At 37.5% G+C, this 14380-nt stretch overlaps 1 protein-coding gene across 1 annotated transcript in view; it reads right to left on the reverse strand.

Annotated features, from left to right (window-relative positions):
* NECTIN3 (nectin cell adhesion molecule 3) overlaps nt 1-14380 on the reverse strand; it is a gene marked incomplete at its 3' end in the record, with an annotated part of 107662 nt that overhangs the window by 79972 nt on the left and 13310 nt on the right. Inside the window, exon 2 of the mRNA XM_084201057.1 lies at nt 3626-3964. Within this exon, the coding sequence (XP_084057183.1) occupies nt 3626-3964 (339 nt within the window). The remainder of the gene's footprint in view (nt 1-3625; nt 3965-14380) is intronic.

Here is a 14380-nt window from a genome sequence, read left to right on the forward strand (position 1 = left end):
TGCTTGCCCTTTTATAGACTCATGACCACCACCTAATTTAGCCCAGCTTATTCAACCTTCACCTTACATTCAACACAGACATACCAGAAATCTCTTGCTGCTCTGGTCCTTATACTTCTTTACAGAAAAATAACATAATATAACATCTAGACATGAGCATTAAATCCTACTGCATCAAGTTTCGAGGCCAAAAAGCTGCTTCTTGGTTTTCCTGTACTTCATAAGCCTTTTTCAATTGCTTCTGTTGGTTTTGAAACTATTTTCTGCACACACTGGGCACAGGTCTGGATGATGTTGGCATGATTACAACACAAACCTCCTGACAATAAATTCCTTGGCAATAGCATGACACTGGGAATTGTCATCTCCTTCATCACATCTGACATGTACTTGATTAACTTCTTTCCAAAACAGTATTTCAAGTTTTTATTTTCTCTCCCCTCAAAACCAGAAGCTTTATCTTTCTGGGTACTTTATCCTGCTTGCTAATTAATACTTAATTATTAACTTACTAAGGTTTTCTTGTTTTAATAGTTTGGGGCAGGGGGCACTTTGCTTCTTTGTTTTAAGACCAGTCAGTTCACTAATTTGCCATCTACTTGATACTTTTTCTTGGCCCTGAGTATTCTGTGGTATCCAGTATCTATATGGCCTGACATGCATCATCTTTTAATTCCTAATTGGAAGACTTTCTGCATTAGAGTGTCTAGAATCTAACTCATGACCTATGCCTTCGACACCCCTTTGTACAACTCATTCCTCCCTTGTAGCATTGGTAAGAGCTAGGCTGCAGAGGAACAAGACCTACTTTATCAACGCCCATGATAAGAAATCCAACTTAACAAGACAGAGTTAAACCAAGGTATTTAAAATATTCATGGGCAGCACTCAAGTGAGTCACATACAGCTCTGCAAGCTACCCAGCAACAAGCCCTTTCTTCTGCCCTGAGACACCAGTTTGCCTCATTTGGTCAGCATCCTGGTATCTTGGGGAAACCAACAGCTTGACACAAAAATTATTTGCCATTTTTTGCAAAGTTCAACAAGGTAAGTTTGGCAAACCAAAGTTTCAGAAAAGTTCAATATATCTGTTTGACCCTAAAAGCATTTTCGTATTTTCACTGTCTTAAGGAAATGCACTGTAAAAGAAGAGGTTAAGACAACATGAAGCATTAACCAAAGCAAACTGGGAGCAGGCAAAGTCACCAAACACAGCTCATCTGTTAAACTTGGGGCACATAAGAAGTTTTACGTTTTAAATATGGTCCTAAGTGATCAGTGCGCCGTGGCAAAGCAAAGGGCATTTTATCTTGCAGTTATATCTTTCTTCGTTTGCCTTCAGTGTGTCCACCTTACAGTGTAAAAGCATCTAGTACATGACTAAGTATGTCCACTGCACCGGGGAAGGAAACAAATTCTTTGCTGAATAAGACAGACAGGGACTAGGAAAAAGGCAGTCCTGCTTCAACTGGAAACAGCCTCAGCCTTAGGACAGGAACTTGTTTCCTTACTTAAGGAAGAGTTTTTTAGACCAGTGGGAAAATGCAGTCAATGTATCATTGAAGATTATTTTAAGTTAAATCAAGATTTAAATTACAGCAATTGCATGCCTTAAGATTCTGATGAGCTTGGAATTGCTGAGTTTAGGCCAGCAAAGTTCACAATTTATTAATTTACGAGCATATTCTGAACATCATTACTTCCCCAGTATTTTGACGGTTTAAGCCTACAAGTCAGTATAGCAAAGAGTTTCTAAAATGACAGAAAATACACAGCTGAGGCCAAAGAACTTAAGTCCAACAGAGGGTTGGCTATCTAGTGGTACATGTAAGTGAAGCTGCTGGTAACTAGGATGGAAAAGCACCTTTGCAAATAACAGCTGGGTTTTGCCATTTAGAGAGTCCTGAGAGACTTACAGCAATTGGCAATCATCTACATCAAAGATGAAAAAAGCTGTGATCAGAACCACTGTATGCCTAACTAATATGTCTTTACCTATTTCAAATGCAATTTTACATAATGTATATCTAATGAAACAAGTTGTAGTCCTTCTACTCTTCTAAATGTAGAATAATTAGCACATGAGACATACATGGGCTTTTCAAGTTTCTCCAGAAACATGATACTATGAGTGCATAATATAAAATAAAATGGACACAATAACTAATGCTACTTGAAAAAAAAAAATCTTAGAAAGAGGAACTGACTAGAAAAGGTGAGGGGAGGTAGTAAGAAATTCCCACTGCTTATTGGTAAAGCACAATAGCTGAAACCTGAAGTCAAGAGACTGCTACAATAACCACACATGTAGCTACTTGCAGGACTGATGGAAGTAGGTGAAAAAGAGAACCTAAGACCACATGCTTTGTGCATCACACAGAATTTCGGTTAAGTTACTGGTTTCAAATTGGATTAAGTCAGTTGCTTTGATGCATTTATTTTGCCCCACCTTGTGGTGAAAACCAGTTTACATACTGTGCTACAGCCCTCTGATTAATCCCATTGAATATTCTACTACTATGAAAAGCTGGTATCAAAGACCAAGAGATGATTCTAAAAAGCACACCTGCTTACAGAAATAGTAATTGACAACCATCTCAGTTACCCAAAATAACATTTTACTCCTGGCAAGAGATATAGAACTACCTTACACTAGTACAAGAGGAATACTATTGTAAGGAGAGGGCAACTTAATAATAACAGGCTTTCAAGTTTCAGGGCAATCATTTTACCTTACACTGCAGTAACACCTGAGTTACTTGCACTTCAGCACTAATTCCTTATGACAGCAATACTCAGCCCTCAACAAGAGGGACAAAATTAGTGTAAACAAACCCTCAAGTCTATAAAAGTTTCCCATTATGACTATCCACAAACAGTCAAGAGCTTAAATTGACTCTTTCTTCCCACAACTCCCAGCAGTCATCTACATAGTTTTGCGTCACATTTACATTGTGCAAAGAACAGTTTGCATCACCAGACCCAAGCAGCTATATTAAATTATCATGTTAGCCGCATATTTATAAAGTCATAGAATTGCATTGGAAGGGACTTTTTGAAGGTCATCCAGTCCAATCCCCTTGCAATAAGCAGGGACATCTTCAACTACACCAGGCTGCCGCAGAGTCCCACCCGAATGTTTCCAGGCATGGGGCATTGACCCTCACTGGGAACTCTCTAACCTCATTACAGATGATGGACTATTTCACTGAGACAAACAGTTACCAACAAGGTTTAGAAATACCTGCTTTTTCTGAAGACCGGTGACTACCCAGTACTAACTGAGGGAATTTAGCCAAGGCAGTAGCTAAATCCAAGTTCAGCAGCTTGCCAGCACATACACACAAGTCCTAGCTCTAAAACACTGCTAATACAAAGTAAATGTTTGTTTTCAGCATAATGCCTACATAGGAACTCGTTATTTATTTTTAATAACTAGACAGTCAAATAGCAAGTTCTAAAGTAGCAAGAACCAAAAGAAGTCTCCTCTATGACACCAGTAAAAATTGCACACCTGTAATGAAAGCCCAGCAAACACATATTTTGCATTTTCTTTAGGTTAAATGGTAAAATTCAACTTATTTGTAAGTTCGCAGAATTTTGCTTTCATAAGAAGCTGACTTACCCAATACTGTTACAGTTGTTGATGACTGTGTATTTCCAAGCGGGAATGTAACTGCCTTGCAAACATATTCTCCTGCATCAGAAAAGCTTACATTTTTTAAGATGATTGTTGCATCAGTAAGTGAGTAGTTTTTAAATGCCACTCTTCCTTGGTATTCTCCTTGGACAGATATTCCATATTCAGGGTGATGAACAGCAATAGTCTGTGAACTTTTACCATCTATCTTCTCCCAAGAAACTTGTGTTATTGTTTCGTTTACATCAATTATGCATTTCAGTGCAACCTTCTTCCCCCAAACTGCTGTCACATGTGGATCAACAACTGGTCCAGCTAAGGCACCTAAAAACAAAGCAAGTGTTAGTTGCTACACAAGAAAGTTAAGTTGCTTGGTTTTCACAGTAAGCCTTCTTCTCTTCTAAAAAGGTAATTACCTTACCTTTTTAGAAGAGAATTCCTGGGTTTTTTTTTCTGATTAACTATTCACAACAGTGTGGAAATACTACAGAAACACATTTCAAGCAAAACTTCAAACCTAGGCACAGATCAATAATTTTTCAGAGGATACTACCACTAATACACAACTTCATATAAAAACAACCTGACAATTGTCTAACTGGGCTAAGTCTTTTCGGAATTTAACGAGATATGAACATTCAGTAAATTCATATTTACCAAAAAAAGAAGACATGGTACTTTTTAGCAGTCTGATTACTGATATAGAGCATCAAGCAAGAACTCAAGTTAAACTACTGCACTTATGTATTTCTCCTTAAATAATCTTTCTGAAGTCATATGTTTTATAAGTAGAAATAAGTGAAACTTCTAGCACTTACCATACCAGTAAATACTTAAAAAGCAAAGCAACAATTAAAAAAAAAACAAACAAAAAAGCCCCTACCAAAATCCCACAAACCACTCCACGTTTACAGTGACAGTCACTCAAAGACCTCAACTTGAGCTTTCCTACCCTACCTCCTAATGAAGACATTTACCATCATACATATGCAATCCTCCTGCTTCAGTGCAGTGGTGTGTCTTCACACAAGATCTTGTCTCAGACAGTAAATATGCAAGAGTAGGCAGAGGCAAGTACTTGCTTAAGATTCAACATATTTCTGCTTAATAACTAAAATGCCTTCCACAGTAGCAACTACATTCTGAGCTCAGCATTTTACACCATCCTCCTATCAAAAAAGGAAATCCACTAGGACAAAGCAGTTCCATATACCACAGGTTCACAATTTCTTTTGCCAACAGATGCTCCAGCAACTTGACTCATTAGCTCTTTTGGAGCAAACTAACCTGATGAAAAAGAACCAAAGTCTTAGTCCACAGTGTATTTCTTTTTCCTGTGCTCAGATTTTAACAGAGCTATTTCAAATGCTCTGATTCTCTCTTCAGATACCAAGTCAGTACTCAAGCTGTTACTGAAAAAGTTCACTGATGAAGCAAAAGTCAAGTATAAATTTTATTAGCCCCATTCTCATAAGCATGAAGTCATCCAACTTGAGACATGAGCTGCCTTTTCTCTCACCAAGCTCACACAAAAGTCAAGCCATGCATTCAGGAAAGAAGTCCTTAAAAGCCTTTATCCACAAATCCATTGTTAAAAGCTTTCTGCTTACCATTGATTGATTTTTCATTGTTCAAACTATTTCTGAGTCAATGAAGTCACCCAAAAAAGTGAGTTAGCTATGGATTTCTTCAGTATAAAACTACTGACTAACATCAATAGTTTGAACACCTTAAGCTACACAAATAAGTCAAATTAACCCAGAAATTCAGACCAATATTGTTGATAAATCAGTAGCTAAGTGGGGCTGGTAAAGGAACAAAAAATAACAAGAAAAGTAAAAAAAATGCCATAACACGTTTCAAATAGAGATTATCTGCCATGACAAGTAGTGCAAGAACATTCTGTCTATTCTCTTCATGCCTTTTATCTAACACATTACTGTGGCAGACACTGGAAAGAGGGCAACTATTTGCAAACCAGAATGCACAGAGTTCTGTCCAAAATTCATCTCCACTTGCCATTGCTAGATTTAAACATAAGGTGGAATGTTCCTTAAAAAGTATTTGACCGTTGCTTTCTACCTTACAAATAAATTCACAAGTTATATTTGTGAAATGTATTTCAGAATGTACAGGATATAAATATTCTGTTATGCAATTTAAGCAAAGAAAAACACTTTCATTCAGGAATCTGCTTTTTGCAACAGTTAAATCTACTGAATCTTCACCTATACTTTATCACAGTGATTAGCTGTATATAACCCCAAACAGCTTAGTACAGAAAAACCCGACAAGTGAACTTACAAAAACTGTTCAGACTTCTGTGGAAGGTAACAAACTAAACTGAAAAATCATCCCAGTTAACTGAACACATGAGCTCTTTTTGACAACTCTGCTCCCAGTAATTGGAGGCTTTAGCTATATAAAGATGACCATTGTACATTTAAAAAGTCAATACTCAACAATTTTCCTACCAAAGAATACTTCTAACAGCTCATTTGTGCCATGAGAACATTGTGTTCTTGCATGAATATTTTCAGAAGTTAAACTTTTTCATTGATGCTATTTTCAAGATTTACAGACTGAACTGAGAGGGACCCAGATATATTAACAGACATAAACACACTTGAAGGTATAGAATGTTGATCAGTCAGATCTTTTTTCTTCCCCTTCTCCAGCAAGGGAGGTAGAAAGCTAACATATCACTACTCCAATTTTACATTTTTTAATTTATCTCATCTTCTGACACATGTTCAGACTCCAAAGACAAAAAAAAAAAAAACAAACCAAAAACAAACCAACCAACCAACAAACTTATCTTCACAAATTATTTAATTTGAACTTCCATACAGCTCGTACCACAGTATATAGACTCCAAAATGTCTAAAGTACTACAAATAGTTTAAATCTGATGTGCCAATGCCACATATTTAATTTAGAACAACAGCACTTGTTTTAATCTCCATCCAGTTATTTAACTAGCTGTAGTTGCAGAGCAATCAAGCTCATAGCTCAAACTAGCAAGCTAATTGCTATATGGATATTCAGGGGTCTCCAAGGCTCAAGATGCTTAAGATAAGTATTTCCTTTGACATAAAGATTTCCACTCAAGAGTCAGTATTCCATTCACAGATTGGCAGTTGAATAATAAGCTACATGTCTCCCACAAGATAACACATTTAGAGGCTTATAATGCACAAGGTTCTGAAGAACAAGCCACTTCAGGACCACATATTCAGGTCCTTAACTGATCCAAAGTTCGGACACACAGGCACACAGAACATACATTGTTTTAATGAGGCCTGGCCCTCCTCCTCCTGAAATCCGACCTTTTCTGCCTCACCGTCACAATATTGAAGTCTGTCATTCTCAACAAAACTTCCGGATACACTTTGTATTTACTTAGTAATCAAGATGTTTTGTAACTTCTCAAGGTAAACACAGCATCATGAGGTTTTCTTACTTTTTTCTTTATATTTGCCCAAGTTTTTACAGATCTGCCTTCCCTTTCCTTTTTGCTTCCCTGGAAGACATCAGATTATACTGTTTCACATGGAGCCTGATGAGATTGCCATCTCAAGCACTTGACGTGATTCAATTTCAGCTAAATCCCTATGCACTAAGTGATTTTTGATCACAGTGATCCAATGCCATACTTGGCAATAAAGTCAAGAATCCTACCTGAAACAGCAAGGCAATGACTCTACTCATGTAACTTGACAGAATGTTTAAAGAGTAAACAAAACAAAAAGATCCCTAAGGCTCACCTGCAGCATTAAAAGCCACAGAACTAGGTGCTATCAAATACTGACCATGATAATATTTTCTGATTTAAGCTTCTACCACTAACTGAAAAAAAGATACTGAGGATATGACAACCTTCATAACACAACAAAGTATTCATGATATGGAATGGCAGAATACTTTCCACATTTACAGGCTTGCTATTTATTGCAATAAATAGAAGATTTAGATTTGCTATATGAAGCAGCCATGCACAAGCCTAATTAAAAAAGCAATGCATTTTCTTACCCACCTTACAGCACACTTCTGGCAAGACAGGGTGACCATATTGACCCTTTCTAGCCACTGACTTCCCACAACCTGCCAACTATTTCCACAAGACAAAGCCAAACTACAGAAGACCATAAAACTGATTTTTTTTCCCCTCTATCAGCAAGTTATTCAGCTCATGGGTATACGTGGCTTTAGCACAAACTAGTGGCAAGGAACTCAGAAGAGGTCAAATCAAAAATGGAGCAAAACAACAGGAACAACCATTTCATGGACAGCAAGTTGCTATGTCAGCAGAACACTCAAAGTCAGGTTACGTGTTATTGTTTGGTCAGTTTAATTTCAGCTGACATCAGAAAGCTTATTCTTGCAGTCCTCCTCCTCCTGTGTCAGCACTCATCAGGTACCTAAAAGACCCCAGCCTACAAAAACTCACTTGTTCTCTTCCTGATGTAACCTTCTGAATTAGCTCAGTCAATCACAAGAGGCGATGCAACACAGGCAATGAGCACAGCTCCACAAATCCAGTAGCATTTTCAGATTTGTTTAACTGGAAAAACAAATCACTTTAAGACACTGCAGAAAACAAGCTGAAACCTCAACTTGATGGCTTCATAAGGCTTCATAAAAATATATGCCTAGATGATTGGGAAGAAGTCAGTATAGTGTGTCTTTTGAGCACCAGGGCATGATCTGTGCCAAAAAGAGAAAGATCAAAACCAAGGAATGGAAGAGATTCAAGATTAAGTAGTACAAAATGCCTCAATTAGCTTCCAATTAGAAGTGCTAACCAAGTACGTAGGAAAAAACTGCACTTAAATCAAAGAGAAAGCATTAAAACCTAGTGTTACTCTCACCTAAGGATCTGCTTTGGCACAATCCTTGCTTGAAGTGGAGTGTCAGTCAGTTCTTTGGGGGCAAGTGAGCTGAGATCTGGAACAGCATGAGATTAGCTTCTATAAGCATTGCATTTACAGGACTCAGCTCAAGTTCCCTTTTTTTTTTGTATAGATCTTGTCTTATTTTTTTACAGAAGAAAACCAGGGATGTATTACTTCCATCTCAGAGAGCAAAACTTAAAACCTTGTTCAGTGTTTAGCCTACAGTATAATAGGCATACAAAAGCCTACCAGAATGTAAAAAGTTTCAGTGAAAAGAGGCATAGCAATTCAATAGCCTGAAGCCAAGATTACTGAAATTCTCAGGCTCTCTCAGGTTGCTTCTTAATTTCACTCAAGTTCAAGGGATTCTATCTTTTAAATCAACTTTACCTAATACCAACAAGAAACGAAAAACATTATGATGTAGCTCATGCAAATCCACCACTTGCAAATGGTTAACTTCAGAATGTTAACTTCCTACGCCTGCAAATGACCCAAAACGAGGTTCCAGTCTTGAGCTGGTTCATGTCATGAGCAGCTCTTCTCTAGGTAACTATAGCCTGACTTCTTACAAAAACCATAGAAAGGGAAATATAATTTCTAGTTGAAAATTATAAAATAAAGTTGCACAAAGTTGTATCTTTTCCAAGCAACTGAAAATTCAAAGAGACTGGCAATGAGAACTGTGTGAAGAGGTCAGTCTCAATTTCAGTGCTGTCTCAAAAGTTAGCGGTTGCTGAAGGGTTTTACTAACATCAAGCTCCAGACAGAAGGACTCTCAGTTAAGTGCTATCTCTGGATGTTCTGCAGAATTCTGAAACACTCTGAACCACCATCTGGCTGCTCCTAAAGGTACAGCTGACAAGATACCACACCATTCAGCCAGGAGGCTTGTCTTACTCTGCTCCTTCATTTCCCCACAGCTGATGGAAGAGACTGTCAGTTATCTCCCTCTAGTTGCTGCATCAACATGTGTATCTACATAGAGGGAGCAAGGAATAAAATTATTGTTGGGAAAGCTACAGCTACCATTCGTAAGATAGCAACCAGAGCCCAGAGACAGGACTCATACTGCCTGTTAAACAGCCAGGTAATGCAGTACTGGACAAAGAACTGTCATCCTAGCACAAAGGAGTCAAAGATTACAAAGTATGCAAATCTCTTCAGCTCTACAACAAACAATTATCTACAAGACTGACATCTGCAACACAGAAAGCAAAGAAAGATATTTCAAAGAGACACTTGACTCCAATGCAACACAAAGTCAAAGAAAAGGTAGATACAACTTAGAGTTTAACATTAGCTTGAGCTCAACTCATAGAGTCAGGAGCTGGAGCTTCAGAAAAACTCTGCCCCTGAAGTCAGACTGGGCTGTTATCCACCATTCTTATTTCAGAATGCCATTTTCACATGTGAACCAGTGCTTCTGTTCTAGTTTAACTCCAGGTAAGACAGCACCTGTGCCCCTGCATACTCTGCTTACCACCATGCTGCACAGACCTTTGGTATCAAGCAGCAGGACAATCTAAGACACCAGAGGAAGTTAAAAAGGAATGTTAGGCTCATGACTGAAATGGAGTTGGGAAGGATACTCTTAGAAAGCCACTTTTATAAGGTTGAAACTTTAAATCAAACTACTCAGTAAGAATGTTTACCAAGTCCCACGAACTTTAAAACTTCACATAGAATTCTGACTTAGACTGTATTAACATCAATGCCCATTTTACATGTTCTTACATTATAATCTTTTATACATATTAACACATGGCAAATTAAGACATGCATGTTTATCCTGACACCAAACTTTCAGATGTTTTAAAACATGTTGAACTACTAAGTAAGGCAGGCTATGAAGCAGCTGAAAGTTTTTCTGTAATTAATATTTCCAACTCTGTTTCATCAAATATTCCAAGCCCATCTTCTTTAAAAGGAATAAGCAATGACAATGAGGTACTCTTTTTCCAATAAATGGGCCAGGATCAAAAGCAGGACTGGAGGAAGGCATCTCATTTCAAGTCCCACTCCCTCAAAAAACTAGTAGTAAGAGTAAACAAGTAGTTCAAAAGTTATCCATATACACATCACTACTGCCTAACCACCACAAAATGCTTCACACCCCCATTTAAATAAATTCAAATCCCTAAGTATCAGAGCAATAGGTCTAAATACACAAAAGAGATGGAAACAAGCAGTCTTAATGTAACTCAAACATCTTACTGGAAAGTTTGTTAAAGAATGCCAGATGATCTTATAAATCTTTTGAAAAACAAAAGATGAGTCAATAGTTCTGACAAACTGATCTGGTGGGAAAGGCTGAAGTCCTCCTATGTAGCATCCAGTTTAAACACAAAACGAAAATATTTAAAAGAAGAATCGAGGTCAAAAGGAGAATTGTAGATCTGAATCTTGGTGGGGCTGATGACTAATGCATTATACACAGAGAAACAAGTGAAGTGACAATTAACAAACCTTTCCCAGTCAGGCAGAAAAATATCTTCAAGCTGCAGTGGGTCCAAATTAGACTAGTAGCCAGCAAGAACAGATCTAAGTAACACATCAAGGATGTTAAATAACTGGTTAGAGAGGAAAGTGTATTCTGAAAACTACAGCAAGTGCATGGTGATTACATATCAAGAATTGAAAATGACACTATAGAATATGCTAATATAGAAGTATATGCTCTAGCCAACATCAGTGAGGCTCCATCTGGAGTTGTTCAGCTTGAACAGCACACATCATATACTAGCCATCTAGAGAGTTTGAAAGCAAAGTGTGCTCATAGGCCCAGAAAACATGACCTACAGTAAAGGACTGGAAGAACTCATTATTATTCTCATAAAAGGTAACCCAATAAAGGTCCGAAAGAACTTACACTGCAAAAAGACAATGCCTGCAAAGATTAGGAAGAAGATAAACCAGTAAAGCAGTAAAAAAAGAACAAAGACAGAAGCAAAGAAAACCCCAAGCAAACAAGCCCACTGAAATAAAGAAAACCTTTGATGCTACAAATTATGAATTCCTCAAATGAACACCCTGGCCAAAATGACAAACCTCCACACTCTTTACTTTAGAAACTTTTGATATTTAGCAATTAAAAAAAGAAAATCAGACTAACCTAAGTTGATCCTGCACATGATCAAGGATTTTATTTGCTTCGTTATTATAAGATTAATAGACATTTTTACTAAAGTAATAATCTAGTCTTCCTTAAAATTCTTGTTAGCCAATTTGACACATATGCTGAAGGACTTAATGACAAGTTCTCACTTCAGGAACTTACTTGCCACATTCCATCCCATACACTTACACCACTTGCTCTAGCACATTGGGTTCATCCAGACCTTGCTACTGTGAGAAAACTTCAGAATGCACTCCTTTAACAAGTCTCATTCCCAGTCCTCTTCCTAGAAACCTGCTGTTTCTTCAACTGTGTTAAAGACTATCCTCCACCCGCTTTGCAAATCAAGAAACCAACCCAGATTTACATGAACGAAATAGGGAAAACACAAAATAGAAATTAACACTGACAGTATCTAGAATGGCAAAATTATTTCATTTTTAATTCTCAGTAAGTAGAACTTCATATACATTATGAAAGAGTGACAGTGCTTTCTGCCAACACATAATTACTTAGAGCACTTTCAGATACTTCTCTCATGCTCAGGTCATCTCACATTTGGTTTAACTCGAACATTGCAAGTTGTTAAAATAAATAGTTACTTTCTTATCGAATGTATTTCTCATTTCCTTCTATTTGTATCCTTTAGTTACTTTTTTCAGTAAAAGTTCTCCTCTATCAGAGGGATAGCCAGCTCACAGCAGGTGACCAGTCTGCTCCATGACTAATTTTTTTTTAAATTCTGATCTACAAGCAGATATTAATCTTTTGTCACACGTTTTCTTAAAAGCTTTTAACTCTTCAAAGTTTTATATTTGTTGTATATTTAACTCCCCACAAAATTTGTTAGCCTCATTTTGTCCTCAGCCAAAACACTGCGGCATCTACAAATCACTACTTACAAACAAGTCTTATTCTCAGCAACAAGTAAGATTTAGGAGAAATGACAGCCTTCAGCTTTGAGAAAAGTAACTCATTCTGAGCGTGTTCAATAATAAGTCAAGTTATAACCTTATGCTTCTTTATAACTCTAATGTTCCTTGCTTAAAATTTATTTTAAATCTCAATCTCTTAATTTTTTGCAGGGCTGTGAGTTCATGATGAAAGAAATTCCATTCTGGAGATCTAAAGGAACACCCAATCACAGTTTTAGTCAGCTAGTGCTTCAGCTTTTCTGACTTTATATTTATAAACTGCCTCTCATGATACAGACAATGTCACACATTACACAAAAATTGACACATTCTGGACATCAGTTTATTCTTAAAAGGTTTCAATTCTAGTATACTCTTCAAAGCAAAGAAATTTCAAAGCTGGCATTACTACACTTCAAGTTCATAGAGGATGCCAATACAACATCATGACAGAGGACATGCTTCCCAACAGTGCACTGCCTAGTTCAGACCTTGCACAGGCAGTCCCTCCAAACCAGACCTCTGGCAAACCTCACAGAACTGACCATCACATACTCAAGGCGTTCTTTGCAATCATACAAATATTTATAATAATTCATACACTAAGTTTAATACTCTCCTCAAAAGGATGCCTCATGGGCATCACTGAACAACCATCTATACTTCCGCTTGCTTGACTACTCAATCCCTCAGTTTCTTTAAGGTACTTCAAAATTCTGTAGCTCATCTTTATGCCAATTTGCTATGAGTAACTAGCAGTTACACATAATTAGGGCACCTCATACTCCAGGAAATGCAACAGACACTATCCTACTATCCTCCAGCACCACCTACAACTATAGCTTCCACCAGAAGCTTCCACCAAATCCTTCCAGAAAAACTTCTCAGACCACAGTGACTGCTAAATGGTCTGGCCAGATAAATACCCTGCCACTTCCTTCCAGACTCCAGGCCTCTCTACTCCTTAGTTAGAAAGGCAATTTAATGCTATTACAATATCCACTTTTTTTTTTTTTTTTTTTTTGAGGGGAAGTGAAATTTGGGGTGAGGGATTGACCACTAAAATATTACAGAAGTCTGAGGAGTTACCGTCTTCTGCCTCATTTCAAAATGTGGAAGCTACCAATGACATAACATCATATTCTGTTCCACCTACCCACAAACTTGCAAAACCATGGGTTGGTGCTCCCAATGCCAACCCAGTCCAAAAAACAGCTTTCCTTCCAAGTTAAATGGCTGTTGTTTCAATGCTACCATATAATAAACTTGCCATTTCCCAGACTAACAGAAAAAAAAGATCAGAACCCAAAAACACAAAGCGTTCAGTATAGGATTCTTGTCACTGCTGTTTGTTCTCTTTCATTATAAAGTAGCAAGTCACTTTTCTGCTACACAGTGGTATTTACATAAGCTGCCATCCTAACCATGAGGGTAACTATAATGTGCATCTTGCTAGATTACCCAAAAAGCTCATGTCTACCTCAGAGTCTAAATTATAGGCATTATTAAGATATTCTTGACTTAATCACTCTGACTTCATTTGTCAGACTGAAACGTTCAGACTCAAGTCACAGGAATCACTACTCATCAGTACAAGCCTGTAGAGGGGAGGGAAAAATCCAACCAACCAAACTTCCTCAGAAATCCTCTGATAAGGTGTTCAACAGGTCATGTTGTCAGATGTAAGCTATAGCGATCATTTCCAACCAAGTCACCTAGCAATTACCACAGCCACAAGTGAACTCCTAGGCACAGCTTTCTTCATAATGCATTTATCATTGGGAAAGCCAAACAAGCTCTAATATTGATGTAG

This window comes from Fringilla coelebs (assembly GCF_963513975.1).
Source record: "Fringilla coelebs genome assembly, chromosome: 2".
NCBI lineage: Eukaryota > Metazoa > Chordata > Aves > Passeriformes > Fringillidae > Fringilla > Fringilla coelebs.